The sequence below is a fragment of the Microtus pennsylvanicus genome, chromosome 1 (assembly GCF_037038515.1).
Source record: "Microtus pennsylvanicus isolate mMicPen1 chromosome 1, mMicPen1.hap1, whole genome shotgun sequence".
NCBI classification, from domain to species: domain Eukaryota; kingdom Metazoa; phylum Chordata; class Mammalia; order Rodentia; family Cricetidae; genus Microtus; species Microtus pennsylvanicus.
In genome coordinates this window covers 144,095,045-144,108,788 of record NC_134579.1, presented here as the reverse complement: position 1 = coordinate 144,108,788, position 13,744 = coordinate 144,095,045, and the positions used below count along the sequence as shown (strand labels likewise).

General features: G+C 53.7%; 1 protein-coding gene across 1 annotated transcript; it reads left to right on the top strand.

The window, feature by feature from the left end:
• The first annotated feature begins 2,358 nt into the window (after window positions 1-2,358).
• Dact3 (dishevelled binding antagonist of beta catenin 3) lies at window positions 2,359-13,505 on the top strand. Its single transcript, XM_075990702.1, has 4 exons — window positions 2,359-2,704; window positions 9,879-9,975; window positions 10,090-10,242; window positions 11,328-13,505. The coding sequence occupies exons 1-4, from the start codon at window positions 2,456-2,458 to the stop codon at window positions 12,656-12,658; spliced, it is 1,830 nt and encodes a 609-aa protein (XP_075846817.1). The 5' UTR covers window positions 2,359-2,455; the 3' UTR covers window positions 12,659-13,505.
• Window positions 13,506-13,744: the final 239 nt, after the last annotated feature.

Genomic DNA, 13,744 nt, shown 5'->3' with positions numbered 1-13,744 from the left:
GAGCCATGAGAGTTGGTTTTTTTTGTTTGTTTTTGTTTTGTTTTGTTTTGAGACAGGGTTTCTTTGTGTAGCCCTGGCAGTCCTAGAACTTGCTTTGTAGACCAGGCTAGCCTCAAATTTATTCACTGAGATATTCCTAACTCTGCCTCCCAAGTGCTGGGATTAAAGGTGTGTGCTACCACTGCCTGGCAAAGACTTTATTTTTACATGTATTCGTGTTTTGCCTGCATGTATGTCTGTGTGAGGGTATCAGATCCTCTGGAACTGGAGTTACAGACAGCTGTGAGCTGCCATGTGGGTGCTGGGAACTGAACCTGGGTACCCTGGAGCAGCCAGTGCTCTTAACCATTAAGCCATCTCTCCAGTGATGAATTTTTTAAGATCTAATTTTATTTATGTATAGTGTCTTATATAAGATCTAACTAAATTAAGCATATGCATATGTGTCTTTGCTAGAGTGCAGTTTCATGAGGTGACCAGAAGAGGGCACCAGATCCACTGCTGCTGGAGTTACAGGGGCTGTGAATGTGTGCAGGAACAGAACCTAGGTCTTCTGGAAGAGCAGCAAGCACTCCTAAACTGCTGAGCCATCTCTCCAGCCTCAGTTCTGGGACTTCAGGCATGAACCACTATGCCCAGGACTCAGATTTTATGAATGGTAGAAGCCATTGCTCCAAAAAAGTTAATAAACAAGGCCATGTGTGGTGGTCCACGCCTTTAATGTAAGCACTTTGGGGGGCGGGGAGAATTGAGGCAGGCTGATCTTTGTAAGTTCAAGGCCAGTCTGGTCCACATAGTGAGTTCCATGCCAACAGGGCTACTTAGTAAGACTCTCAAGACACAAAACAAAACCTAATAATGTCATTTAATGATCAGAATAACTCTCTGAGATGCTGATGAGAAAAGGAGACAGAGAGACTACATACATTTCCTGGTGCAACTCAGCCTTAAAATGGCAGTGTCCAGATTCACCCACCATATCCTGGGCGCTTACAGCAGCAAAGATCATAAAAGGTGGAAGGTTTCACACTAGTCTTTTCTTTTCCTGACAGGCTCTCATTGCTATCCCAGACTAGCCTCAAACTCCTGCCCCAGCCGCCTACCAGATCTTTTGAGCTTTGTTTTGGGGTTTTAGTTTTTGAGACTGGGTTTTTTTGTGTGTGTGTAGCCTTGGCTGTCCTGGAACTCTGTAGACCAGGCTGGCTTCGAACTCACAGAGATGCGCCTGCCTCTGCCTCCCGAGTGCTGAGATTAAAGGAGTGCGCCACCACTGCTTTTAGCAACTTTTAAGGTGTCCAATGTCTGTCTGAGAAATGGGTTTGCTGAAAGTTGCAGACACACTGTAGTGACACAGGCTGGCCGCCTGAGGGGGCGCTAGCCCCGCTTGCCCAGCGAGGAAAGGCAGCCTTAGAAAACAGAGAGGCTCACTCAGACTCAGGACCACAGAACGTTGAGAATAGAGCATCTCAGAAGACCGAGAACAAAGCCTTTTAAAACCGGGAACAAAAGGCCCTGCCATCTAAGACTGGTGGAACTCACAGCCCCACAGCACCTGGGAGACAAAAGACCTCAGATTCTTCTCTGGTCAAATCATTGAACATTTCATCCCGGATTTTGTAATTCCAGAAGTGTGTTGTTTTAATGAGATGGAAACACGCTGTGTAATCCAGGCTAGCTTGAAATTCACTTACGTAGCTCAGGATGGCCTCGAACTCCCAATTCTCCTTCTGCCTTAGCCTCCCCTGTATGAAATCACAGAGCTGGTTTGAGCCGGTCCTGCATAAAAGCATCATAATTGTATCATAAGATGTCCACCACTTCATTTTACTTCTGAGTGTCTGGGAAAGCTTCCTAGGAGAGGAGGCGTGATCCGAATTTCCTCCTCGCTGATGATTCTCCTTCTGCGCAGACTCAGAAGCTTAAAGTTCGGGAGGGTAGACAGGAGCAGCTGAGGAGCTGTCACGTGGATCCAGTCTCTATTTATAGACCAGCCATCCCCTCTACCCAGACAGTCCAATAGCAGCAAGAGCTGGCCCGCAAGAGGGCGGGACCAGCTTCAGAATCCGAGCGACAGGCACCAATGGAATTTGAGCAAGGGCGGGCTTGTTTTATTGTGACGTGTGAAGGGAGTGGCCACAGCCCCTTAGTCAGTGCGCGAAGGGGCGTGGCGAGTCTGATCCCGTAGGCAGTCGCGAGCATGCGTTGTGGGGGCGGGGCAGGGTGGGGAGGGGCGTTGCGTCACGGAAGGCAGCAGCCAGTAGATGGTCGTTGTTGTGCCGCCGGGGGCGTGGTCATGTAGATGAGGCGGGGGTGGGCGGCCCAATGGGCGGGCGCCTATGCAGATGAGACGGTGACAGCCCGGGCAGCGGGCGGGCGGGCTGCTGGGGCGGGGAGGTGGGACCGGCGAGAGGGGCGGCCGTGGGGCCCGGCCGGGCTGGGGCGGGGGGCCGCAGCCATGATCCGGGCCTTCTCGTTCCCGGTGAGCCCGGAGCGGGGTCGGCTGCGGGGATGGTTGGAAGGCAGCCTGGCCGGGCTCTGCGAGTTGCATTGGCTCCGAGAGAGGCAGGAGTACCGCGTGCAGCAGGCGCTGCGGCTGGCCCAGCCCGGGATGGGGGGCGCCGAAGCCGAGGACGAGGAGGACGCCGAGGAGGACGAGGATGCGGCAGCGGCACGCAGGGCCGCGGCAGCCCTGGAGGAGCAGCTGGTGAGGGGTCGCCTGTCCGTGCGTCCATCCGTGCATCCCTCCCTCCCCCATCCGTTCCCCCACCTCCCTGTCTGTGTGTCGGTCTGTCCATCTCGATAGTGTACGCGCAGGACACCGATCCTAGGGTTGAGGAAAAGGCAAGGGAAAAGGACGAGAGATAAGACTGGAGACCTGGCCTCCCCCACCCCCAAATCAAGCTGATGGGGAGGATGCACGGCCTCCACTAGACCCTCCGCATGGAGCCTGTTAACCATCCTGGACGCCTAGTGTGTGTCAAGCTCAACACTCCGGTTCTTACAATCTTCCCATCTCATGAGGGGTTTAGAGTCCCCATTTTACAGAGAAAGAAACTGAGGCTTAGAGACAGGAAGAGACTCACCCAAGGTCACACAGCCGGTATTCAAACATAACCTCCCTCTGGGCCCCGCTACCCAGGCTCCATCTTCCCTTAAGTCCCCGGGGTGCTTGGAGATCCCTGGAGGGGGCGGGATGGGGGAAGGGGAATCTTCTGGCCTCTGGAGGGAGGGACCCACTGGCTCACAGTCCCTGAAGACCCTCGGAGGCATTTTGATCCACCCGATGACACTTCTTTCTTCTACTTGGTCCCATGCCTCAGTAACATAAGCAGAGGCCAGGTGAAAGTGGCTGGGGGTGGGGGGCAGCATCTGACTCTGGGGCGGTCTAATGATGACTTTCAGATTGCAAAGGCCCCAGCTCTATCTCCCTCCCTATGTCACTGCTCGAGTCTGGAGACCCTTTCCGGGTGTCCCTCCCATCTTTCTATACCACAGCATCTGTTTCCTTTTCTTAACCCTGTCCCTGATTCGGGTCTTCCTAGACCTGCTTAGCTTCCAGAACCAGGGGATATCATATATGGGGCGGTAGTCTGGCTCTAGTCTCTCAATGCTTTCCCCTACCCCACTGTCTCCGTTTCTCTTCCCTTCCCCCAGCCCACTCCCCTGGCCCATCTCGGTCCCTAAGCCTCCGTGTGTGTACATGTGTGTGGTCAGAGCTTTCCGTTTAGGGAAACCTGAGCCGAGGCTGTGGGGGTGGGGAGGGGGCTCTGGCTGTTGTTGACCTCGGCTGCCCCCTCCCCAGATGGGAAGTGGGGAAAGGGGCTGAGGCCAGACGCCCAGCCCCACCCCCACCGGCCTGACCGTGCAGGGAGTGGGACCTTACATTCTTCTCGAAGCAGAAACAGCTGTGCGAGGCCCCGCCCCCTCCCAAAGTTAAGGACGTCGGGGGGAGCTTCAGTCGCTCCCCCCACCCCAAGCTGCCTGGGCTTTGCCAGACCCCACCATCCAACTAGGAGAGGGAGGGAGACGCACTACAGCATCCCAGTAGTAGCTGGTCTCTCCCTCCTCACTCTGCCTCTCACCTTCTGTGTGTGTTTGCCTTTCTGCCCCACTTCTCACTGCTCATTCCTCCCTGCTGTCATGAGGTGGTGATGGAAGAGAGGACCGTCCCCTCACACTCCACCCCTTCTCCACTGTCAGCAATCAAGGCTCGACCCAGCCTCAAAGAGGAGGCGGTAGCGGACTGGGACAGAAGCCTGGCTAATGGGGGAGTAGGAAAGCGCTAAATATAAACATCTCTGTGTCGAGGGTCCCTGGGTCCTTCTGAAGAGGGAATGGGGCCACCTCTGATCCCAGAACCCCTGCCTTATGAGACAACCTACATCTCCATCCATCTCTCAGAAACGCGCTCCCTTTGAAGCAAGAAAAACCGAAGTTAGACTTGATAACTCTGCTAGACATGATGTGGGATGTCAAATAAAGAGTAGAGGTATTTCAGAAAAGAGAAGGGTGGTTGTTGTGTGTGGAGGGGCTCTATTTGCTCCTGGAAAGGAAAAAAGATATGGGGAAGTTTGGGCAAAGGAGTCTCTTAAAGATGAAGGAACTCAGGTTGTCTGTTCCCCAACTTTTGACTCTTCCCTCTAGTGGAAAAACTGAAATGAGAGTTGTGGAATTTATCCCCCATTCATCATTTTACATATATTATTAATTATGCAAGTGGTATTTGAAATTATTCCTGCTAAGATACTGAGCTTTCTTGTGACAAGGTAAGCTAGCATTAATGAAGCACAAAGAACTGCTCTTTGAATTCATTTTAGCCCTTCCAGCGAGCTTATGAAAGACCTGGTTATATGATGCCCGTCTTTCAGATGAGGAAAGAGAAGACCAGAGAGGTCAAGACATCTACCTAAGGTCTTACAGCTGCACAGTGGAACAGATGAGTTTGAATCTTGGCCACTGGGTACCAAGTCACACCTTAAATAGCATTAGCCTGTACAGGGCCCCTCATCTCTCCTTTGATTCCCTATGTTAAGAAAGCCACTATCATTTGACCTTGGCTTGAGTCCATTCTGATGGTTTGCATGGCAGGAAAGAAATGAAGAGAACCCGGCAAAGCTTTGCGTTTTTATTTACCAGTACAGGGGCTGGAACTAAGGGTTAGGAGCAGCCTAGGCAAGTGCTGTATCCCTGAACCATACCCCAGCCCCTCACTGGGGGATTCTAGGCAGGGGCTCTACCACTGAGCCACACCCCCAGCCCCTCACTGGGGGATTCTAGGCAGGGGCTCTACCACTGAGCCACACCCCCAGCCCCTCACTGGGGGATTTTAGGCAGGGGCTCTACCACTGAGGAATGTCCCCACTCCCCCTATTTTTGTTTGTTTGCTTTTAGTTTAGTTTTGGTTTGGTTCAGATTTTGAGACAAGGTCTCTCTATGTGGCCCTGGTTGATCCCTGTGAGATTCATCTGCCTCTACTACCCTGTCTAGCCCTAGCCCTCTTTTTGAGACTGGACTCCTATACAGGCTTTGAACTTCGTATACTCCTGTCTCTGCCTCCCAGAGCACTGAAGTATCTCAAACCCCACCCTTGGCCTGCCTTATAAAACTCCAGTTTCTTGGGTGAGATCCCAAGGCTTTACTCTTGGTCTTCAAGACAAGCTGTCAAGCTGGGACTCAATAACTTTGGTTTTTACAGACCCTCCAGGTTTTGTTAGGCTTAAAATACCCTTGTCGACTCCCACCAGCAGTGGCATGCATATAGGATGGTGGCCCCCATAAGATTTTGTCATCACTGTGTGTAATAGTGCTTCTCCCTCCCTCCCTCCCTCCCTCCCTCCCTCCCTCCCTCCCTCCCTCCCTCCCTCCCTCCCTCCCTCCCTCTCTCTCTCTCTCTCTCTCTCTCTTTCTCTTTCTTGTTTTTTCGAGACAGGGTTTTGCTGTAGTTTTGGAGCCTGTCCTAGAACTAGCTCTTGTAGACCAGGCTGGCCTCAAACTCACAGAGATCCACCTGCCTCTACCTCCCGAGATCTGGGATTGAAGATGTGCGCCACCACTGCCGTGCATGCATGCTTCTCTTATGAGCACTTGAGAGCATTTGGGAGGTGATGGCAGGAAGACTGGGAGTCAGCCAAGGCTACCCGAGACTCTCTCCAAACCCAAAAAGGATGGCCGCCTGGTGGCATTGTATGCAATGCCCCTCTTATGATGAAGTCACAGGATGACACATTTCTCGGAATGTGTCCCTGTGATGGTGATTCTGACTTTCTCAGTCCCATGCACGTTGCTTCTTCTGTTCCGTACTGTGTCTTAGTGACAGCTCCACAGAAAATCTGCCTTCCTCCATCTTAACAGCTGTATAGTATTCCACTGTGATCCTAAGTGCTAAGTCCAAGGGAGAAGAGTGTGCTGTGAACAAAACAGTCAGAAACCTCTGCCCTCGTGAGAAGTCACTTCCTAGTGAGAGAGATAAACAAGTAAGTGATAGCTGGGTGGCGGTGGCGGCAGCGGCACGCGCCTTTAATTTCAGCACTTGGGAGGCAGAGGCGGGCAGATTTCTGTGAGTTTGAGGCCAGCCTGGTCTACAAGAGCTTGTTCCAGGACAGGCCCCAAAGCTACAGCAAAACCCTGTCTCAAAAAACTAAAACAACAACAACAACAGAAAAAAAAAACCAACAGGTGATACCCTTAAAATATTTTAATATCAGGAGGCAGGAGAAAAGGCAGAGCGATAGGGTGCAGAGTGGCAAAAGAACTATCTAGCAAGGTGGGGGATGGGGATCCCATTAAAAAAGAACAGGCATTAGGATAGGGTGGGGGCAGAAGTACAGAGCTCATGCTCATACAGAGTCTGGTCCACTAGGGACCTACATAGGCCATTGATGGCAGCCTGTGGCTTTTTTCCCCCTCACAGAAACTTCCCAATACTGTGTGCATGGGCTTCTGTTTTAGGTTTTGCTTAAAGTTGATTGATTGGGCTATGGGCATCTGCACATACCCAGAGTAGAAGCCTCCCACTGGAGGCTTTGTTGACACAGACAGGGCCACATGGGGCTTCTGTTCAGGGAGGGGAGGAGGGCAGACCTGGAGGAGTCAAGGGCGGGGAGGGTTGGGGGGGGCTGTGGCTGCTGCCCAGAGCCAGGCCAGTCTTTCTGCCCTAAATAGGCAGAGCTGGGTGCTGGCCCCGCCCTCACACCACGGCCAGACAAGCCGCCTTTGTCTGAGGGTCAACCGTCTGCCCCGGCAGCCTGCTACCTCTGGTCTCTGGTCTCACTTAGTGTCTTGTGAGACCTTCCCTAGCCTCTGGTCTCTGGTCTCACTCAGTGTCTTGTGAGACATTCCCTGGCCCTGCCTTGCTGCCTTTCAAAAGAAGATGAAATCCTGGAGAGACGGGGTCCAGGCTGCCCTCAGACTCACCAGGTAGTCAAGGATGGCTGTGAACTTCTTATCCTCCTGCCTCTAATGAGAGCAGGGACCACAGGTCTGTGTCACCATCCCAGTTTTACGCAAGACTAGGGACTAAACCCAGAGTTTCCCTGCTAGGCAATCACTCCGCCAACTCAGCCCATCCCCCACCACAGTCCTGAGGCTCTTGGTCTGGGATCACTGTTGTAGCTACCAGCAAGGCTAGCTTGCAGAACGACTTTCTTCCTGAGGGAAAGACACAAGGAAGTGTGTGGATTCTGCTGCGTCTTTCTCTGTTCTCTCTCTCTCTCTCTTTTTCTTGGCTTTTTGAGACAGGGTTTCTTTGTGTAGCCTTGGCTGTCCTAGGAGTAGCTCCGTAGACCAGGCTGGTCCTAGTGCTGGAATTAAAGGCATGCACCACCACTGCCCAGCCATGCTGCGTGTATTTTCTGTGAGACAGCCAGTCTGCAGCAGGAAGCACTAAGAGGAGACTTCACAAGAACATAAGATTTCCATAAGGGGCCATGCCAGGGAGAAACTGAGGAGGAGGCAACCCCATGGCCACCCTTGGCTCTGCCCGCTCCTACATATACCCCCTTTTAGCACTGAACTCTCCTACAAGACCTAAACCAGGCAGTGGTGGCACACGCCTTTAATCCCAGCACTTGGGAGGCAGAGACAGGCAGATCTCTGTGAGTTCGAGGCCAGCCTGGTGTACAAGAGCTAGTTCCAGGACAGCCAGGGCTGTTACATAGAGAAGCCCTGTCTTGGGGGAAAACAAAAACAAAAAGAAACTTGTCACAAAAAGTTACAGCCCAAGTGTAGTGGTTGCTGCCAGGAATACCCTACTCAGAAGGTGCAGGCAGGGAAGGTCATGAATTCAAGTACATGTTCTTCTGCATGGCAAATTTGAGGCCAGCCTGGGCTATGTGTGAGTGAGGGGCTGGGGTAAGGCCAACCTGAGCTATGTGAAAGCTATGGACAGCTAGGAAGATGTCTCAGTTAGGTTCCTGCCACTTGGGCATGAAGATCTGAGTTTGAATCCCTGGTACCCACATAAGAAGCCAGATAAAAGGCTGGGTTAAGCTGAGATTCATAGTACTGGAAAGGCTAGGAGGACTCATCAGAGTCAGGCTGGTTTAAGCAGGTGAGAACTTGCCTCAAAAAAAAAAAAAGGTAGAGAAGTCGGGCAGCACTCAGGAGACAGAAGCAGATAAACCTCTGAGTTCAAGGCCATGCCAGTCTGTGGAGTTCCAGGACAGCCAGGACTACACACAGAAAACCTGTCTTGAAACGTCAATCAATCAATAAATTGATTAAATTAAAATACAGTGGAAGGGCTGGAGAGATGATTCTGTGGTTAAGAGCCCCTGCTGAGCAACTTGAGGACTAGAGTTCAAATCCCACTTCCACAGGTGAGCAGAGTGGTTCACATCTGCCTCTAACCTTAGCTCTGAAGAGGACAGAGATAGGAAAATCACTGGGAATTGAACTCCTGGTTCAGGCCAAGAGTGGTAGAATACACTTGATGCCCCTCCTCTACCTCCACACTCAAGTACAGGTGCACATCATGCACAGACACACAGACACATGGGAACCAAATGGTGGTGTATACAAATTTAACCCCAGCACTTGGGAGGCAGAGACAGGAGGGTCTCTGAGTTCAAGGTCTGCCTGGTCTACATAGTGAGTTCCAGGGCAACCAGGACTACATACATAAAGAGACCCTGTCTCAAAAAATAATAATAATAAAATTAATAAAGACAAGCATGGTGGTGCCTTTAATCCCAGCCCTGGGGTTGAGGAGAGACAGAGGCAGGAGGACCTCTGAGAGTTAAAGGCCAGGCTGGTCTACATAGTGAGTTCCAGGACAGCCAGGGCTACATAGGAAGACTGTCTCAAAATACAAAAAGGCAAAACAAGGATGTGAAGTGAGACTGAAAGGGGAATATTTTTTTCTATTTATTTATTTATTTATACACGATTCTGTCTGTGTGTATGCCTGAAGGCCAGACTGGAAGGGGAATATTTTTTTCCTATTTATTTATTTATTATGTATACAATATTCTGTCTGTGTGTATGCCTGAAGGCCAGAAGAGGGCACCAGACCTTATTACAGATGGTTGTGAGCCACCATGTGGTTGCAGGAACCGAACTCAGGACCTTTGGAAGAACAGGCAATGCTCTTAACCGCTGAGCCATCTCTCCAGCCCTGGAAGGGGAATATTTTTATAGGGGTTAGGGCGCTGTCCTCACAGATGGGGGCACAGCTGACAGAGAATGCACAAAAGATGGGTCCTTCTAATCGCTCAGCACACATAGTTGGGGCCACAGCATGAAGGCTGAATGTTAGATAGGACTTCCTAACAGGAACAAGAGACAGAGCTGACATTTCCCAGCGGATCTCTGCCAGGAGCTTGTGAACAGCAGGCTGGTGGGCTCTGGAACCTTCTGACCACTCTATTCTTGTGCCTCAGGAGGCCCTGCCTGGGCTCATCTGGGACCTGGGCCAGCAGCTGGGAGACCTGAGTCTGGAGTCTGGGGGCTTGGACCAGGAGAGTGGACGCAGCTCAGGTGAGTATGGGGGCAGGGTGGGGTCTCTCCAGGAAGCCCCAGTCCTCTTAGGGTCCTCTAAAGCAGTTCCCCCACCCCGCTCCCTAATTCATTCTGCTTCTCCCTGGAATCCAGGCTTCTATGAAGACCCCAGTTCTGCCGGAGGCCCAGATTCACCACCATCTACCTTCTGTGGGGACAGTGGCTTCTCCGGATCTGGCTCCTATGGACGCCTGGGTCCCTTGGACCCCCGGGGCATCTATGCCAGCGAGAGACCCAAGTCCCTAGGTAAGGTGGGTGAGGTGAGGCCCTGTGACAGTCAGAAGATGGCTTCCTGCATAAAAAAAGAAAAAGAAAAGGAAAAAAAAGAAAACAAGTCTACATTGCACTCCAAGTTCTGGCTGGGACCTTCAGTCTTGGTGTAGTCTTAACATCTCTTCCTTTCGGGCTTCTGTTTAGCTAATGGGGTCCTAAGAGTGTCTACATCAGCCAGGCATTTTGGTGTACGCCTTTAATCCTAGCACTTGGACAGGTCAGCACTCGGGAGGCAGAGGCAGGCATATCTCTGTGAGTTCAAGACCACCCTAGCTACTGGGAAACTCTGTCTCAAAAAAACCAAAATAAATAAATAAATAAATAAATAAATAAAATAAAGTAAAAATTTTTAAAAAAATTAAAAAGTTTTTAAAAAAATTTAAAAAGTCCTAGTACTTGGGAGGCAGACAGACCTCTGAGAGTTTGAGGCCAGCCTGGTCTACATATCGAGTTCCAGGATAGTGAGAGTCCCTTTTTCCTTCCTTCCTTTCTTTTTCTTGTTTTTGAGACAGGGTTTCTCTGTGTAGCCCTGTCTGGACTTGAACTTGCAGCAATCCTCCTGCGTCAGTCTCCCCAGCGTTGGGATTAAGATGTGGGCCACCACACCGAATTTAATTATTATTGCTGTTTGTGTGAAGCAGGCTCTCATATAGCCCAGACTGGCCACTTACTCGCTATGTAGCTGAGAGTGACCTTAAATTCCTGATCCTTCTATCTCCATCTGCCCAGTGCTGAGTCTACAAGTTTGTGCCACTATGGCCATCTTGGGTTTTTTCTTGGGGGGGGGGGCGGGGCGAGGGTGTTTTGAGGTAGGGTCTCCTGTAGCTCAGGTGGCCATCAAAGTGTTAAGTAACTGAGAGTGACCTCCACCTCCTCAGTCCTGGGTGGATCACAGAGGTGCACCACCAAGACCATTATTCGTTTATCTATTTTACAACACTATTAATACATAGCTCAGGCTTGCTCGGAACTGGAGGCAATCCTCCTGCCTCGGCTGCTTGAGTTTTAGGCTTCTTAAGAAAGGCCTTTGAGTGCCCCACTCTTTCTCCCTCCCGCAGGTGACGCCAGTCCCAGCGCTCCAGAGTCGGTGGGGGCCCGGGCTGCTGTGCCTCGCTCCTTCTCAGCTCCCTACCCGACGGCAGCAGGTGCCGAGGCCTGTTCCTCCGCTGAGCGGCGTGCGCGCGCGGGGCCCTTCCTGACGCCCAGCCCACTGCACGCGGTGGCACTGCGCAGCCCACGGCCAAGCGGACGCGCGCCCTGTGGCTCCCCCGACGGGGCGGCCCGTCGGCCCCTGGACGGCTACATCTCGGCGCTCCTGCGCAGGCGCCGCCGCCGGGGGGCGGGCCAACCGCGTACGAGTCCCGGGGGCGCGGACGGGGGCGCGCGGCGTCAGAACGGCGCGCGCCCGCGGCCGCCCGAAGCGTCCCCGCCCCCCGGAGGCGCGCGACCCGCGCGGGAGCCGTCGACGGAGCGCGCCTGGGCCACGGCGTGGGAGGCGGAGGTTGTGCCCGAACCCGTGCCTCCAGCCGCCGCGTCGCCGCCCTCCAGCCCGGCTGAGGGTCGTCTCGTAAAGGCACAGTACATCCCGGGCGCGCCTGCAGCCTCCAGGGGCCTCCCGGGCCGCGCCGCACGCCGCCGGGCTCCGCCGCTCACGCGAGGTCGCAGCGTGGAGCAGTCCCCGCCCAGGGAGAGGCCACGTGCTGCGGGCCGACGGGGCCGCCTGGCAGAGCCGTCGGGGCGTCGGGGATCACCGAGGGCGAGGAAAGCAGCACGCTCGCAGTCCGAGACCAGCCTGCTGGGCCGCGCGCACGCCGCTCCGCCGCCCAAGTACCCCACGGCCGAGCGAGACGAGCCCCGGCCGCCCCGACCCCGGCGCGGTCCCGCACCCACACCGACCGTCCAGGCCTGCCGTCGGTGGCGCTCCACCGCAGAGATCGATGCGCCTGACAGCCGGCGCGCACGAGCCCGCGTGCCCGCGCAGCGCGGCCCCGTGCCCTCGCCGTCCGCGCCCTCGCGTCGGCTACTGTATGGCTGCGCGGGCAGCGACTCCGAGTGCTCAGCCGCAGGGAGGCCGGTGCCCCTGGGTCGTCGGATTCCGTCGGCGTGCGGCCCGGGAGGTTATGGCGAGAGCGAGTCGAGCGCCAGCGAGGGCGAGTCGCCTGCCTTCAGCTCTGCCTCCAGCGACTCCGACGGCAGTGGAGGCCTCGTGTGGCCTCAGCAGCTGGTGGCGGCCGCCGGGGCCTCGCCGTCGGGGCCCGGGGGTGCGGCAGGTGTTGCGACCCCCGCGGGCCCCGCCAAGGTCTTCGTGAAGATCAAGGCATCGCACGCGCTGAAGAAAAAGATCCTGCGTTTCAGATCGGGTTCTCTGAAGGTCATGACGACTGTGTGAGTTGGGGGGTGCATGGGCTTGGGATCCACCTCCATGGCCTCTTCACCCCCACACTTCTCATCCTCAACCCCCTCCACGCCCACCTTCCAAAGACCACCGGTTTTCTCTGCTTCCAAAGACCCTCCTCAGTCTCTTCCCGCCATCCATAGCCGTCCTGGGAAGGCTGCTCCTCTCCCCACACTGAGAGGAGCCCAGATTGTCCGAGTACAGCTGGTTTTCAAAGTCTTGGACCAGGAAGTGCCCTCCGTGGGCCTCGCTCTCCCCATCTGTACAATGGATGTCCGTGTATGCAAAAGAAGTAATTCGGTTCGGGTTCCCCACCCAGTTTTCGTTCAGAGGTTTAGTCTGTTCCCCCTCCATTGCTCTCACATGGCTTTCTCATTCCTCTTTTCCTTGCCCAGACAGGGCTCCCTTCTCATTCACAAAGTGCCCCCTCCATGTCCCTGGACCCTTAGGATATGCCCTGGGGCCCCGGTCAGAGACTCTGACTCAGGTTATGCCTGCAGAGTGCCCTGGAAGTGGCACGGTTTTAGGGGCTTTGAGGGTCAAATAGGAGTTGCCAACACCTGGAAAGGACTCTTTCTGCTCCATCCCTGGACATTTATGGAGGATTGGGAGGTTAGAGAGAGGAAGGAAGATGGTTTCAATCTCGTGCCTCTCCCCACGGGGGGTGGGGAAAGCTGAATGACCCTCAGCTGTTCCAATCCAGTGGGTTTTTTTTATTTGTTTTTTGATTTAAAAAGAAATTACTGTATTTATTATGACAATGGTGACTCCCCGGTGCATGGGGGGCCAGATTCTGTGTGTTTCTCTAACCTCTTTGTAAATAAATGCACAATGTTACATATTCCCTGGATTTTTGTTCCCTGTTAAAATGAGAGATGTTACCTTTTTCTTTCCAGCCAGTGTCCCTGGAGCATCTTCAGTCTGCTGTGGAACCAGCGACGTGCGTATCCTAGGGCCGGGTCTCTGGTGACTGACCTCTGAGTTATACTTGGACATCGTTATGTTTTCATAAAAATGGCAAGTCGTGGAGGGCAGGACTGAGACGATGGCTTCTCAGGTGTGAGGACCTGAGTTCAGGTC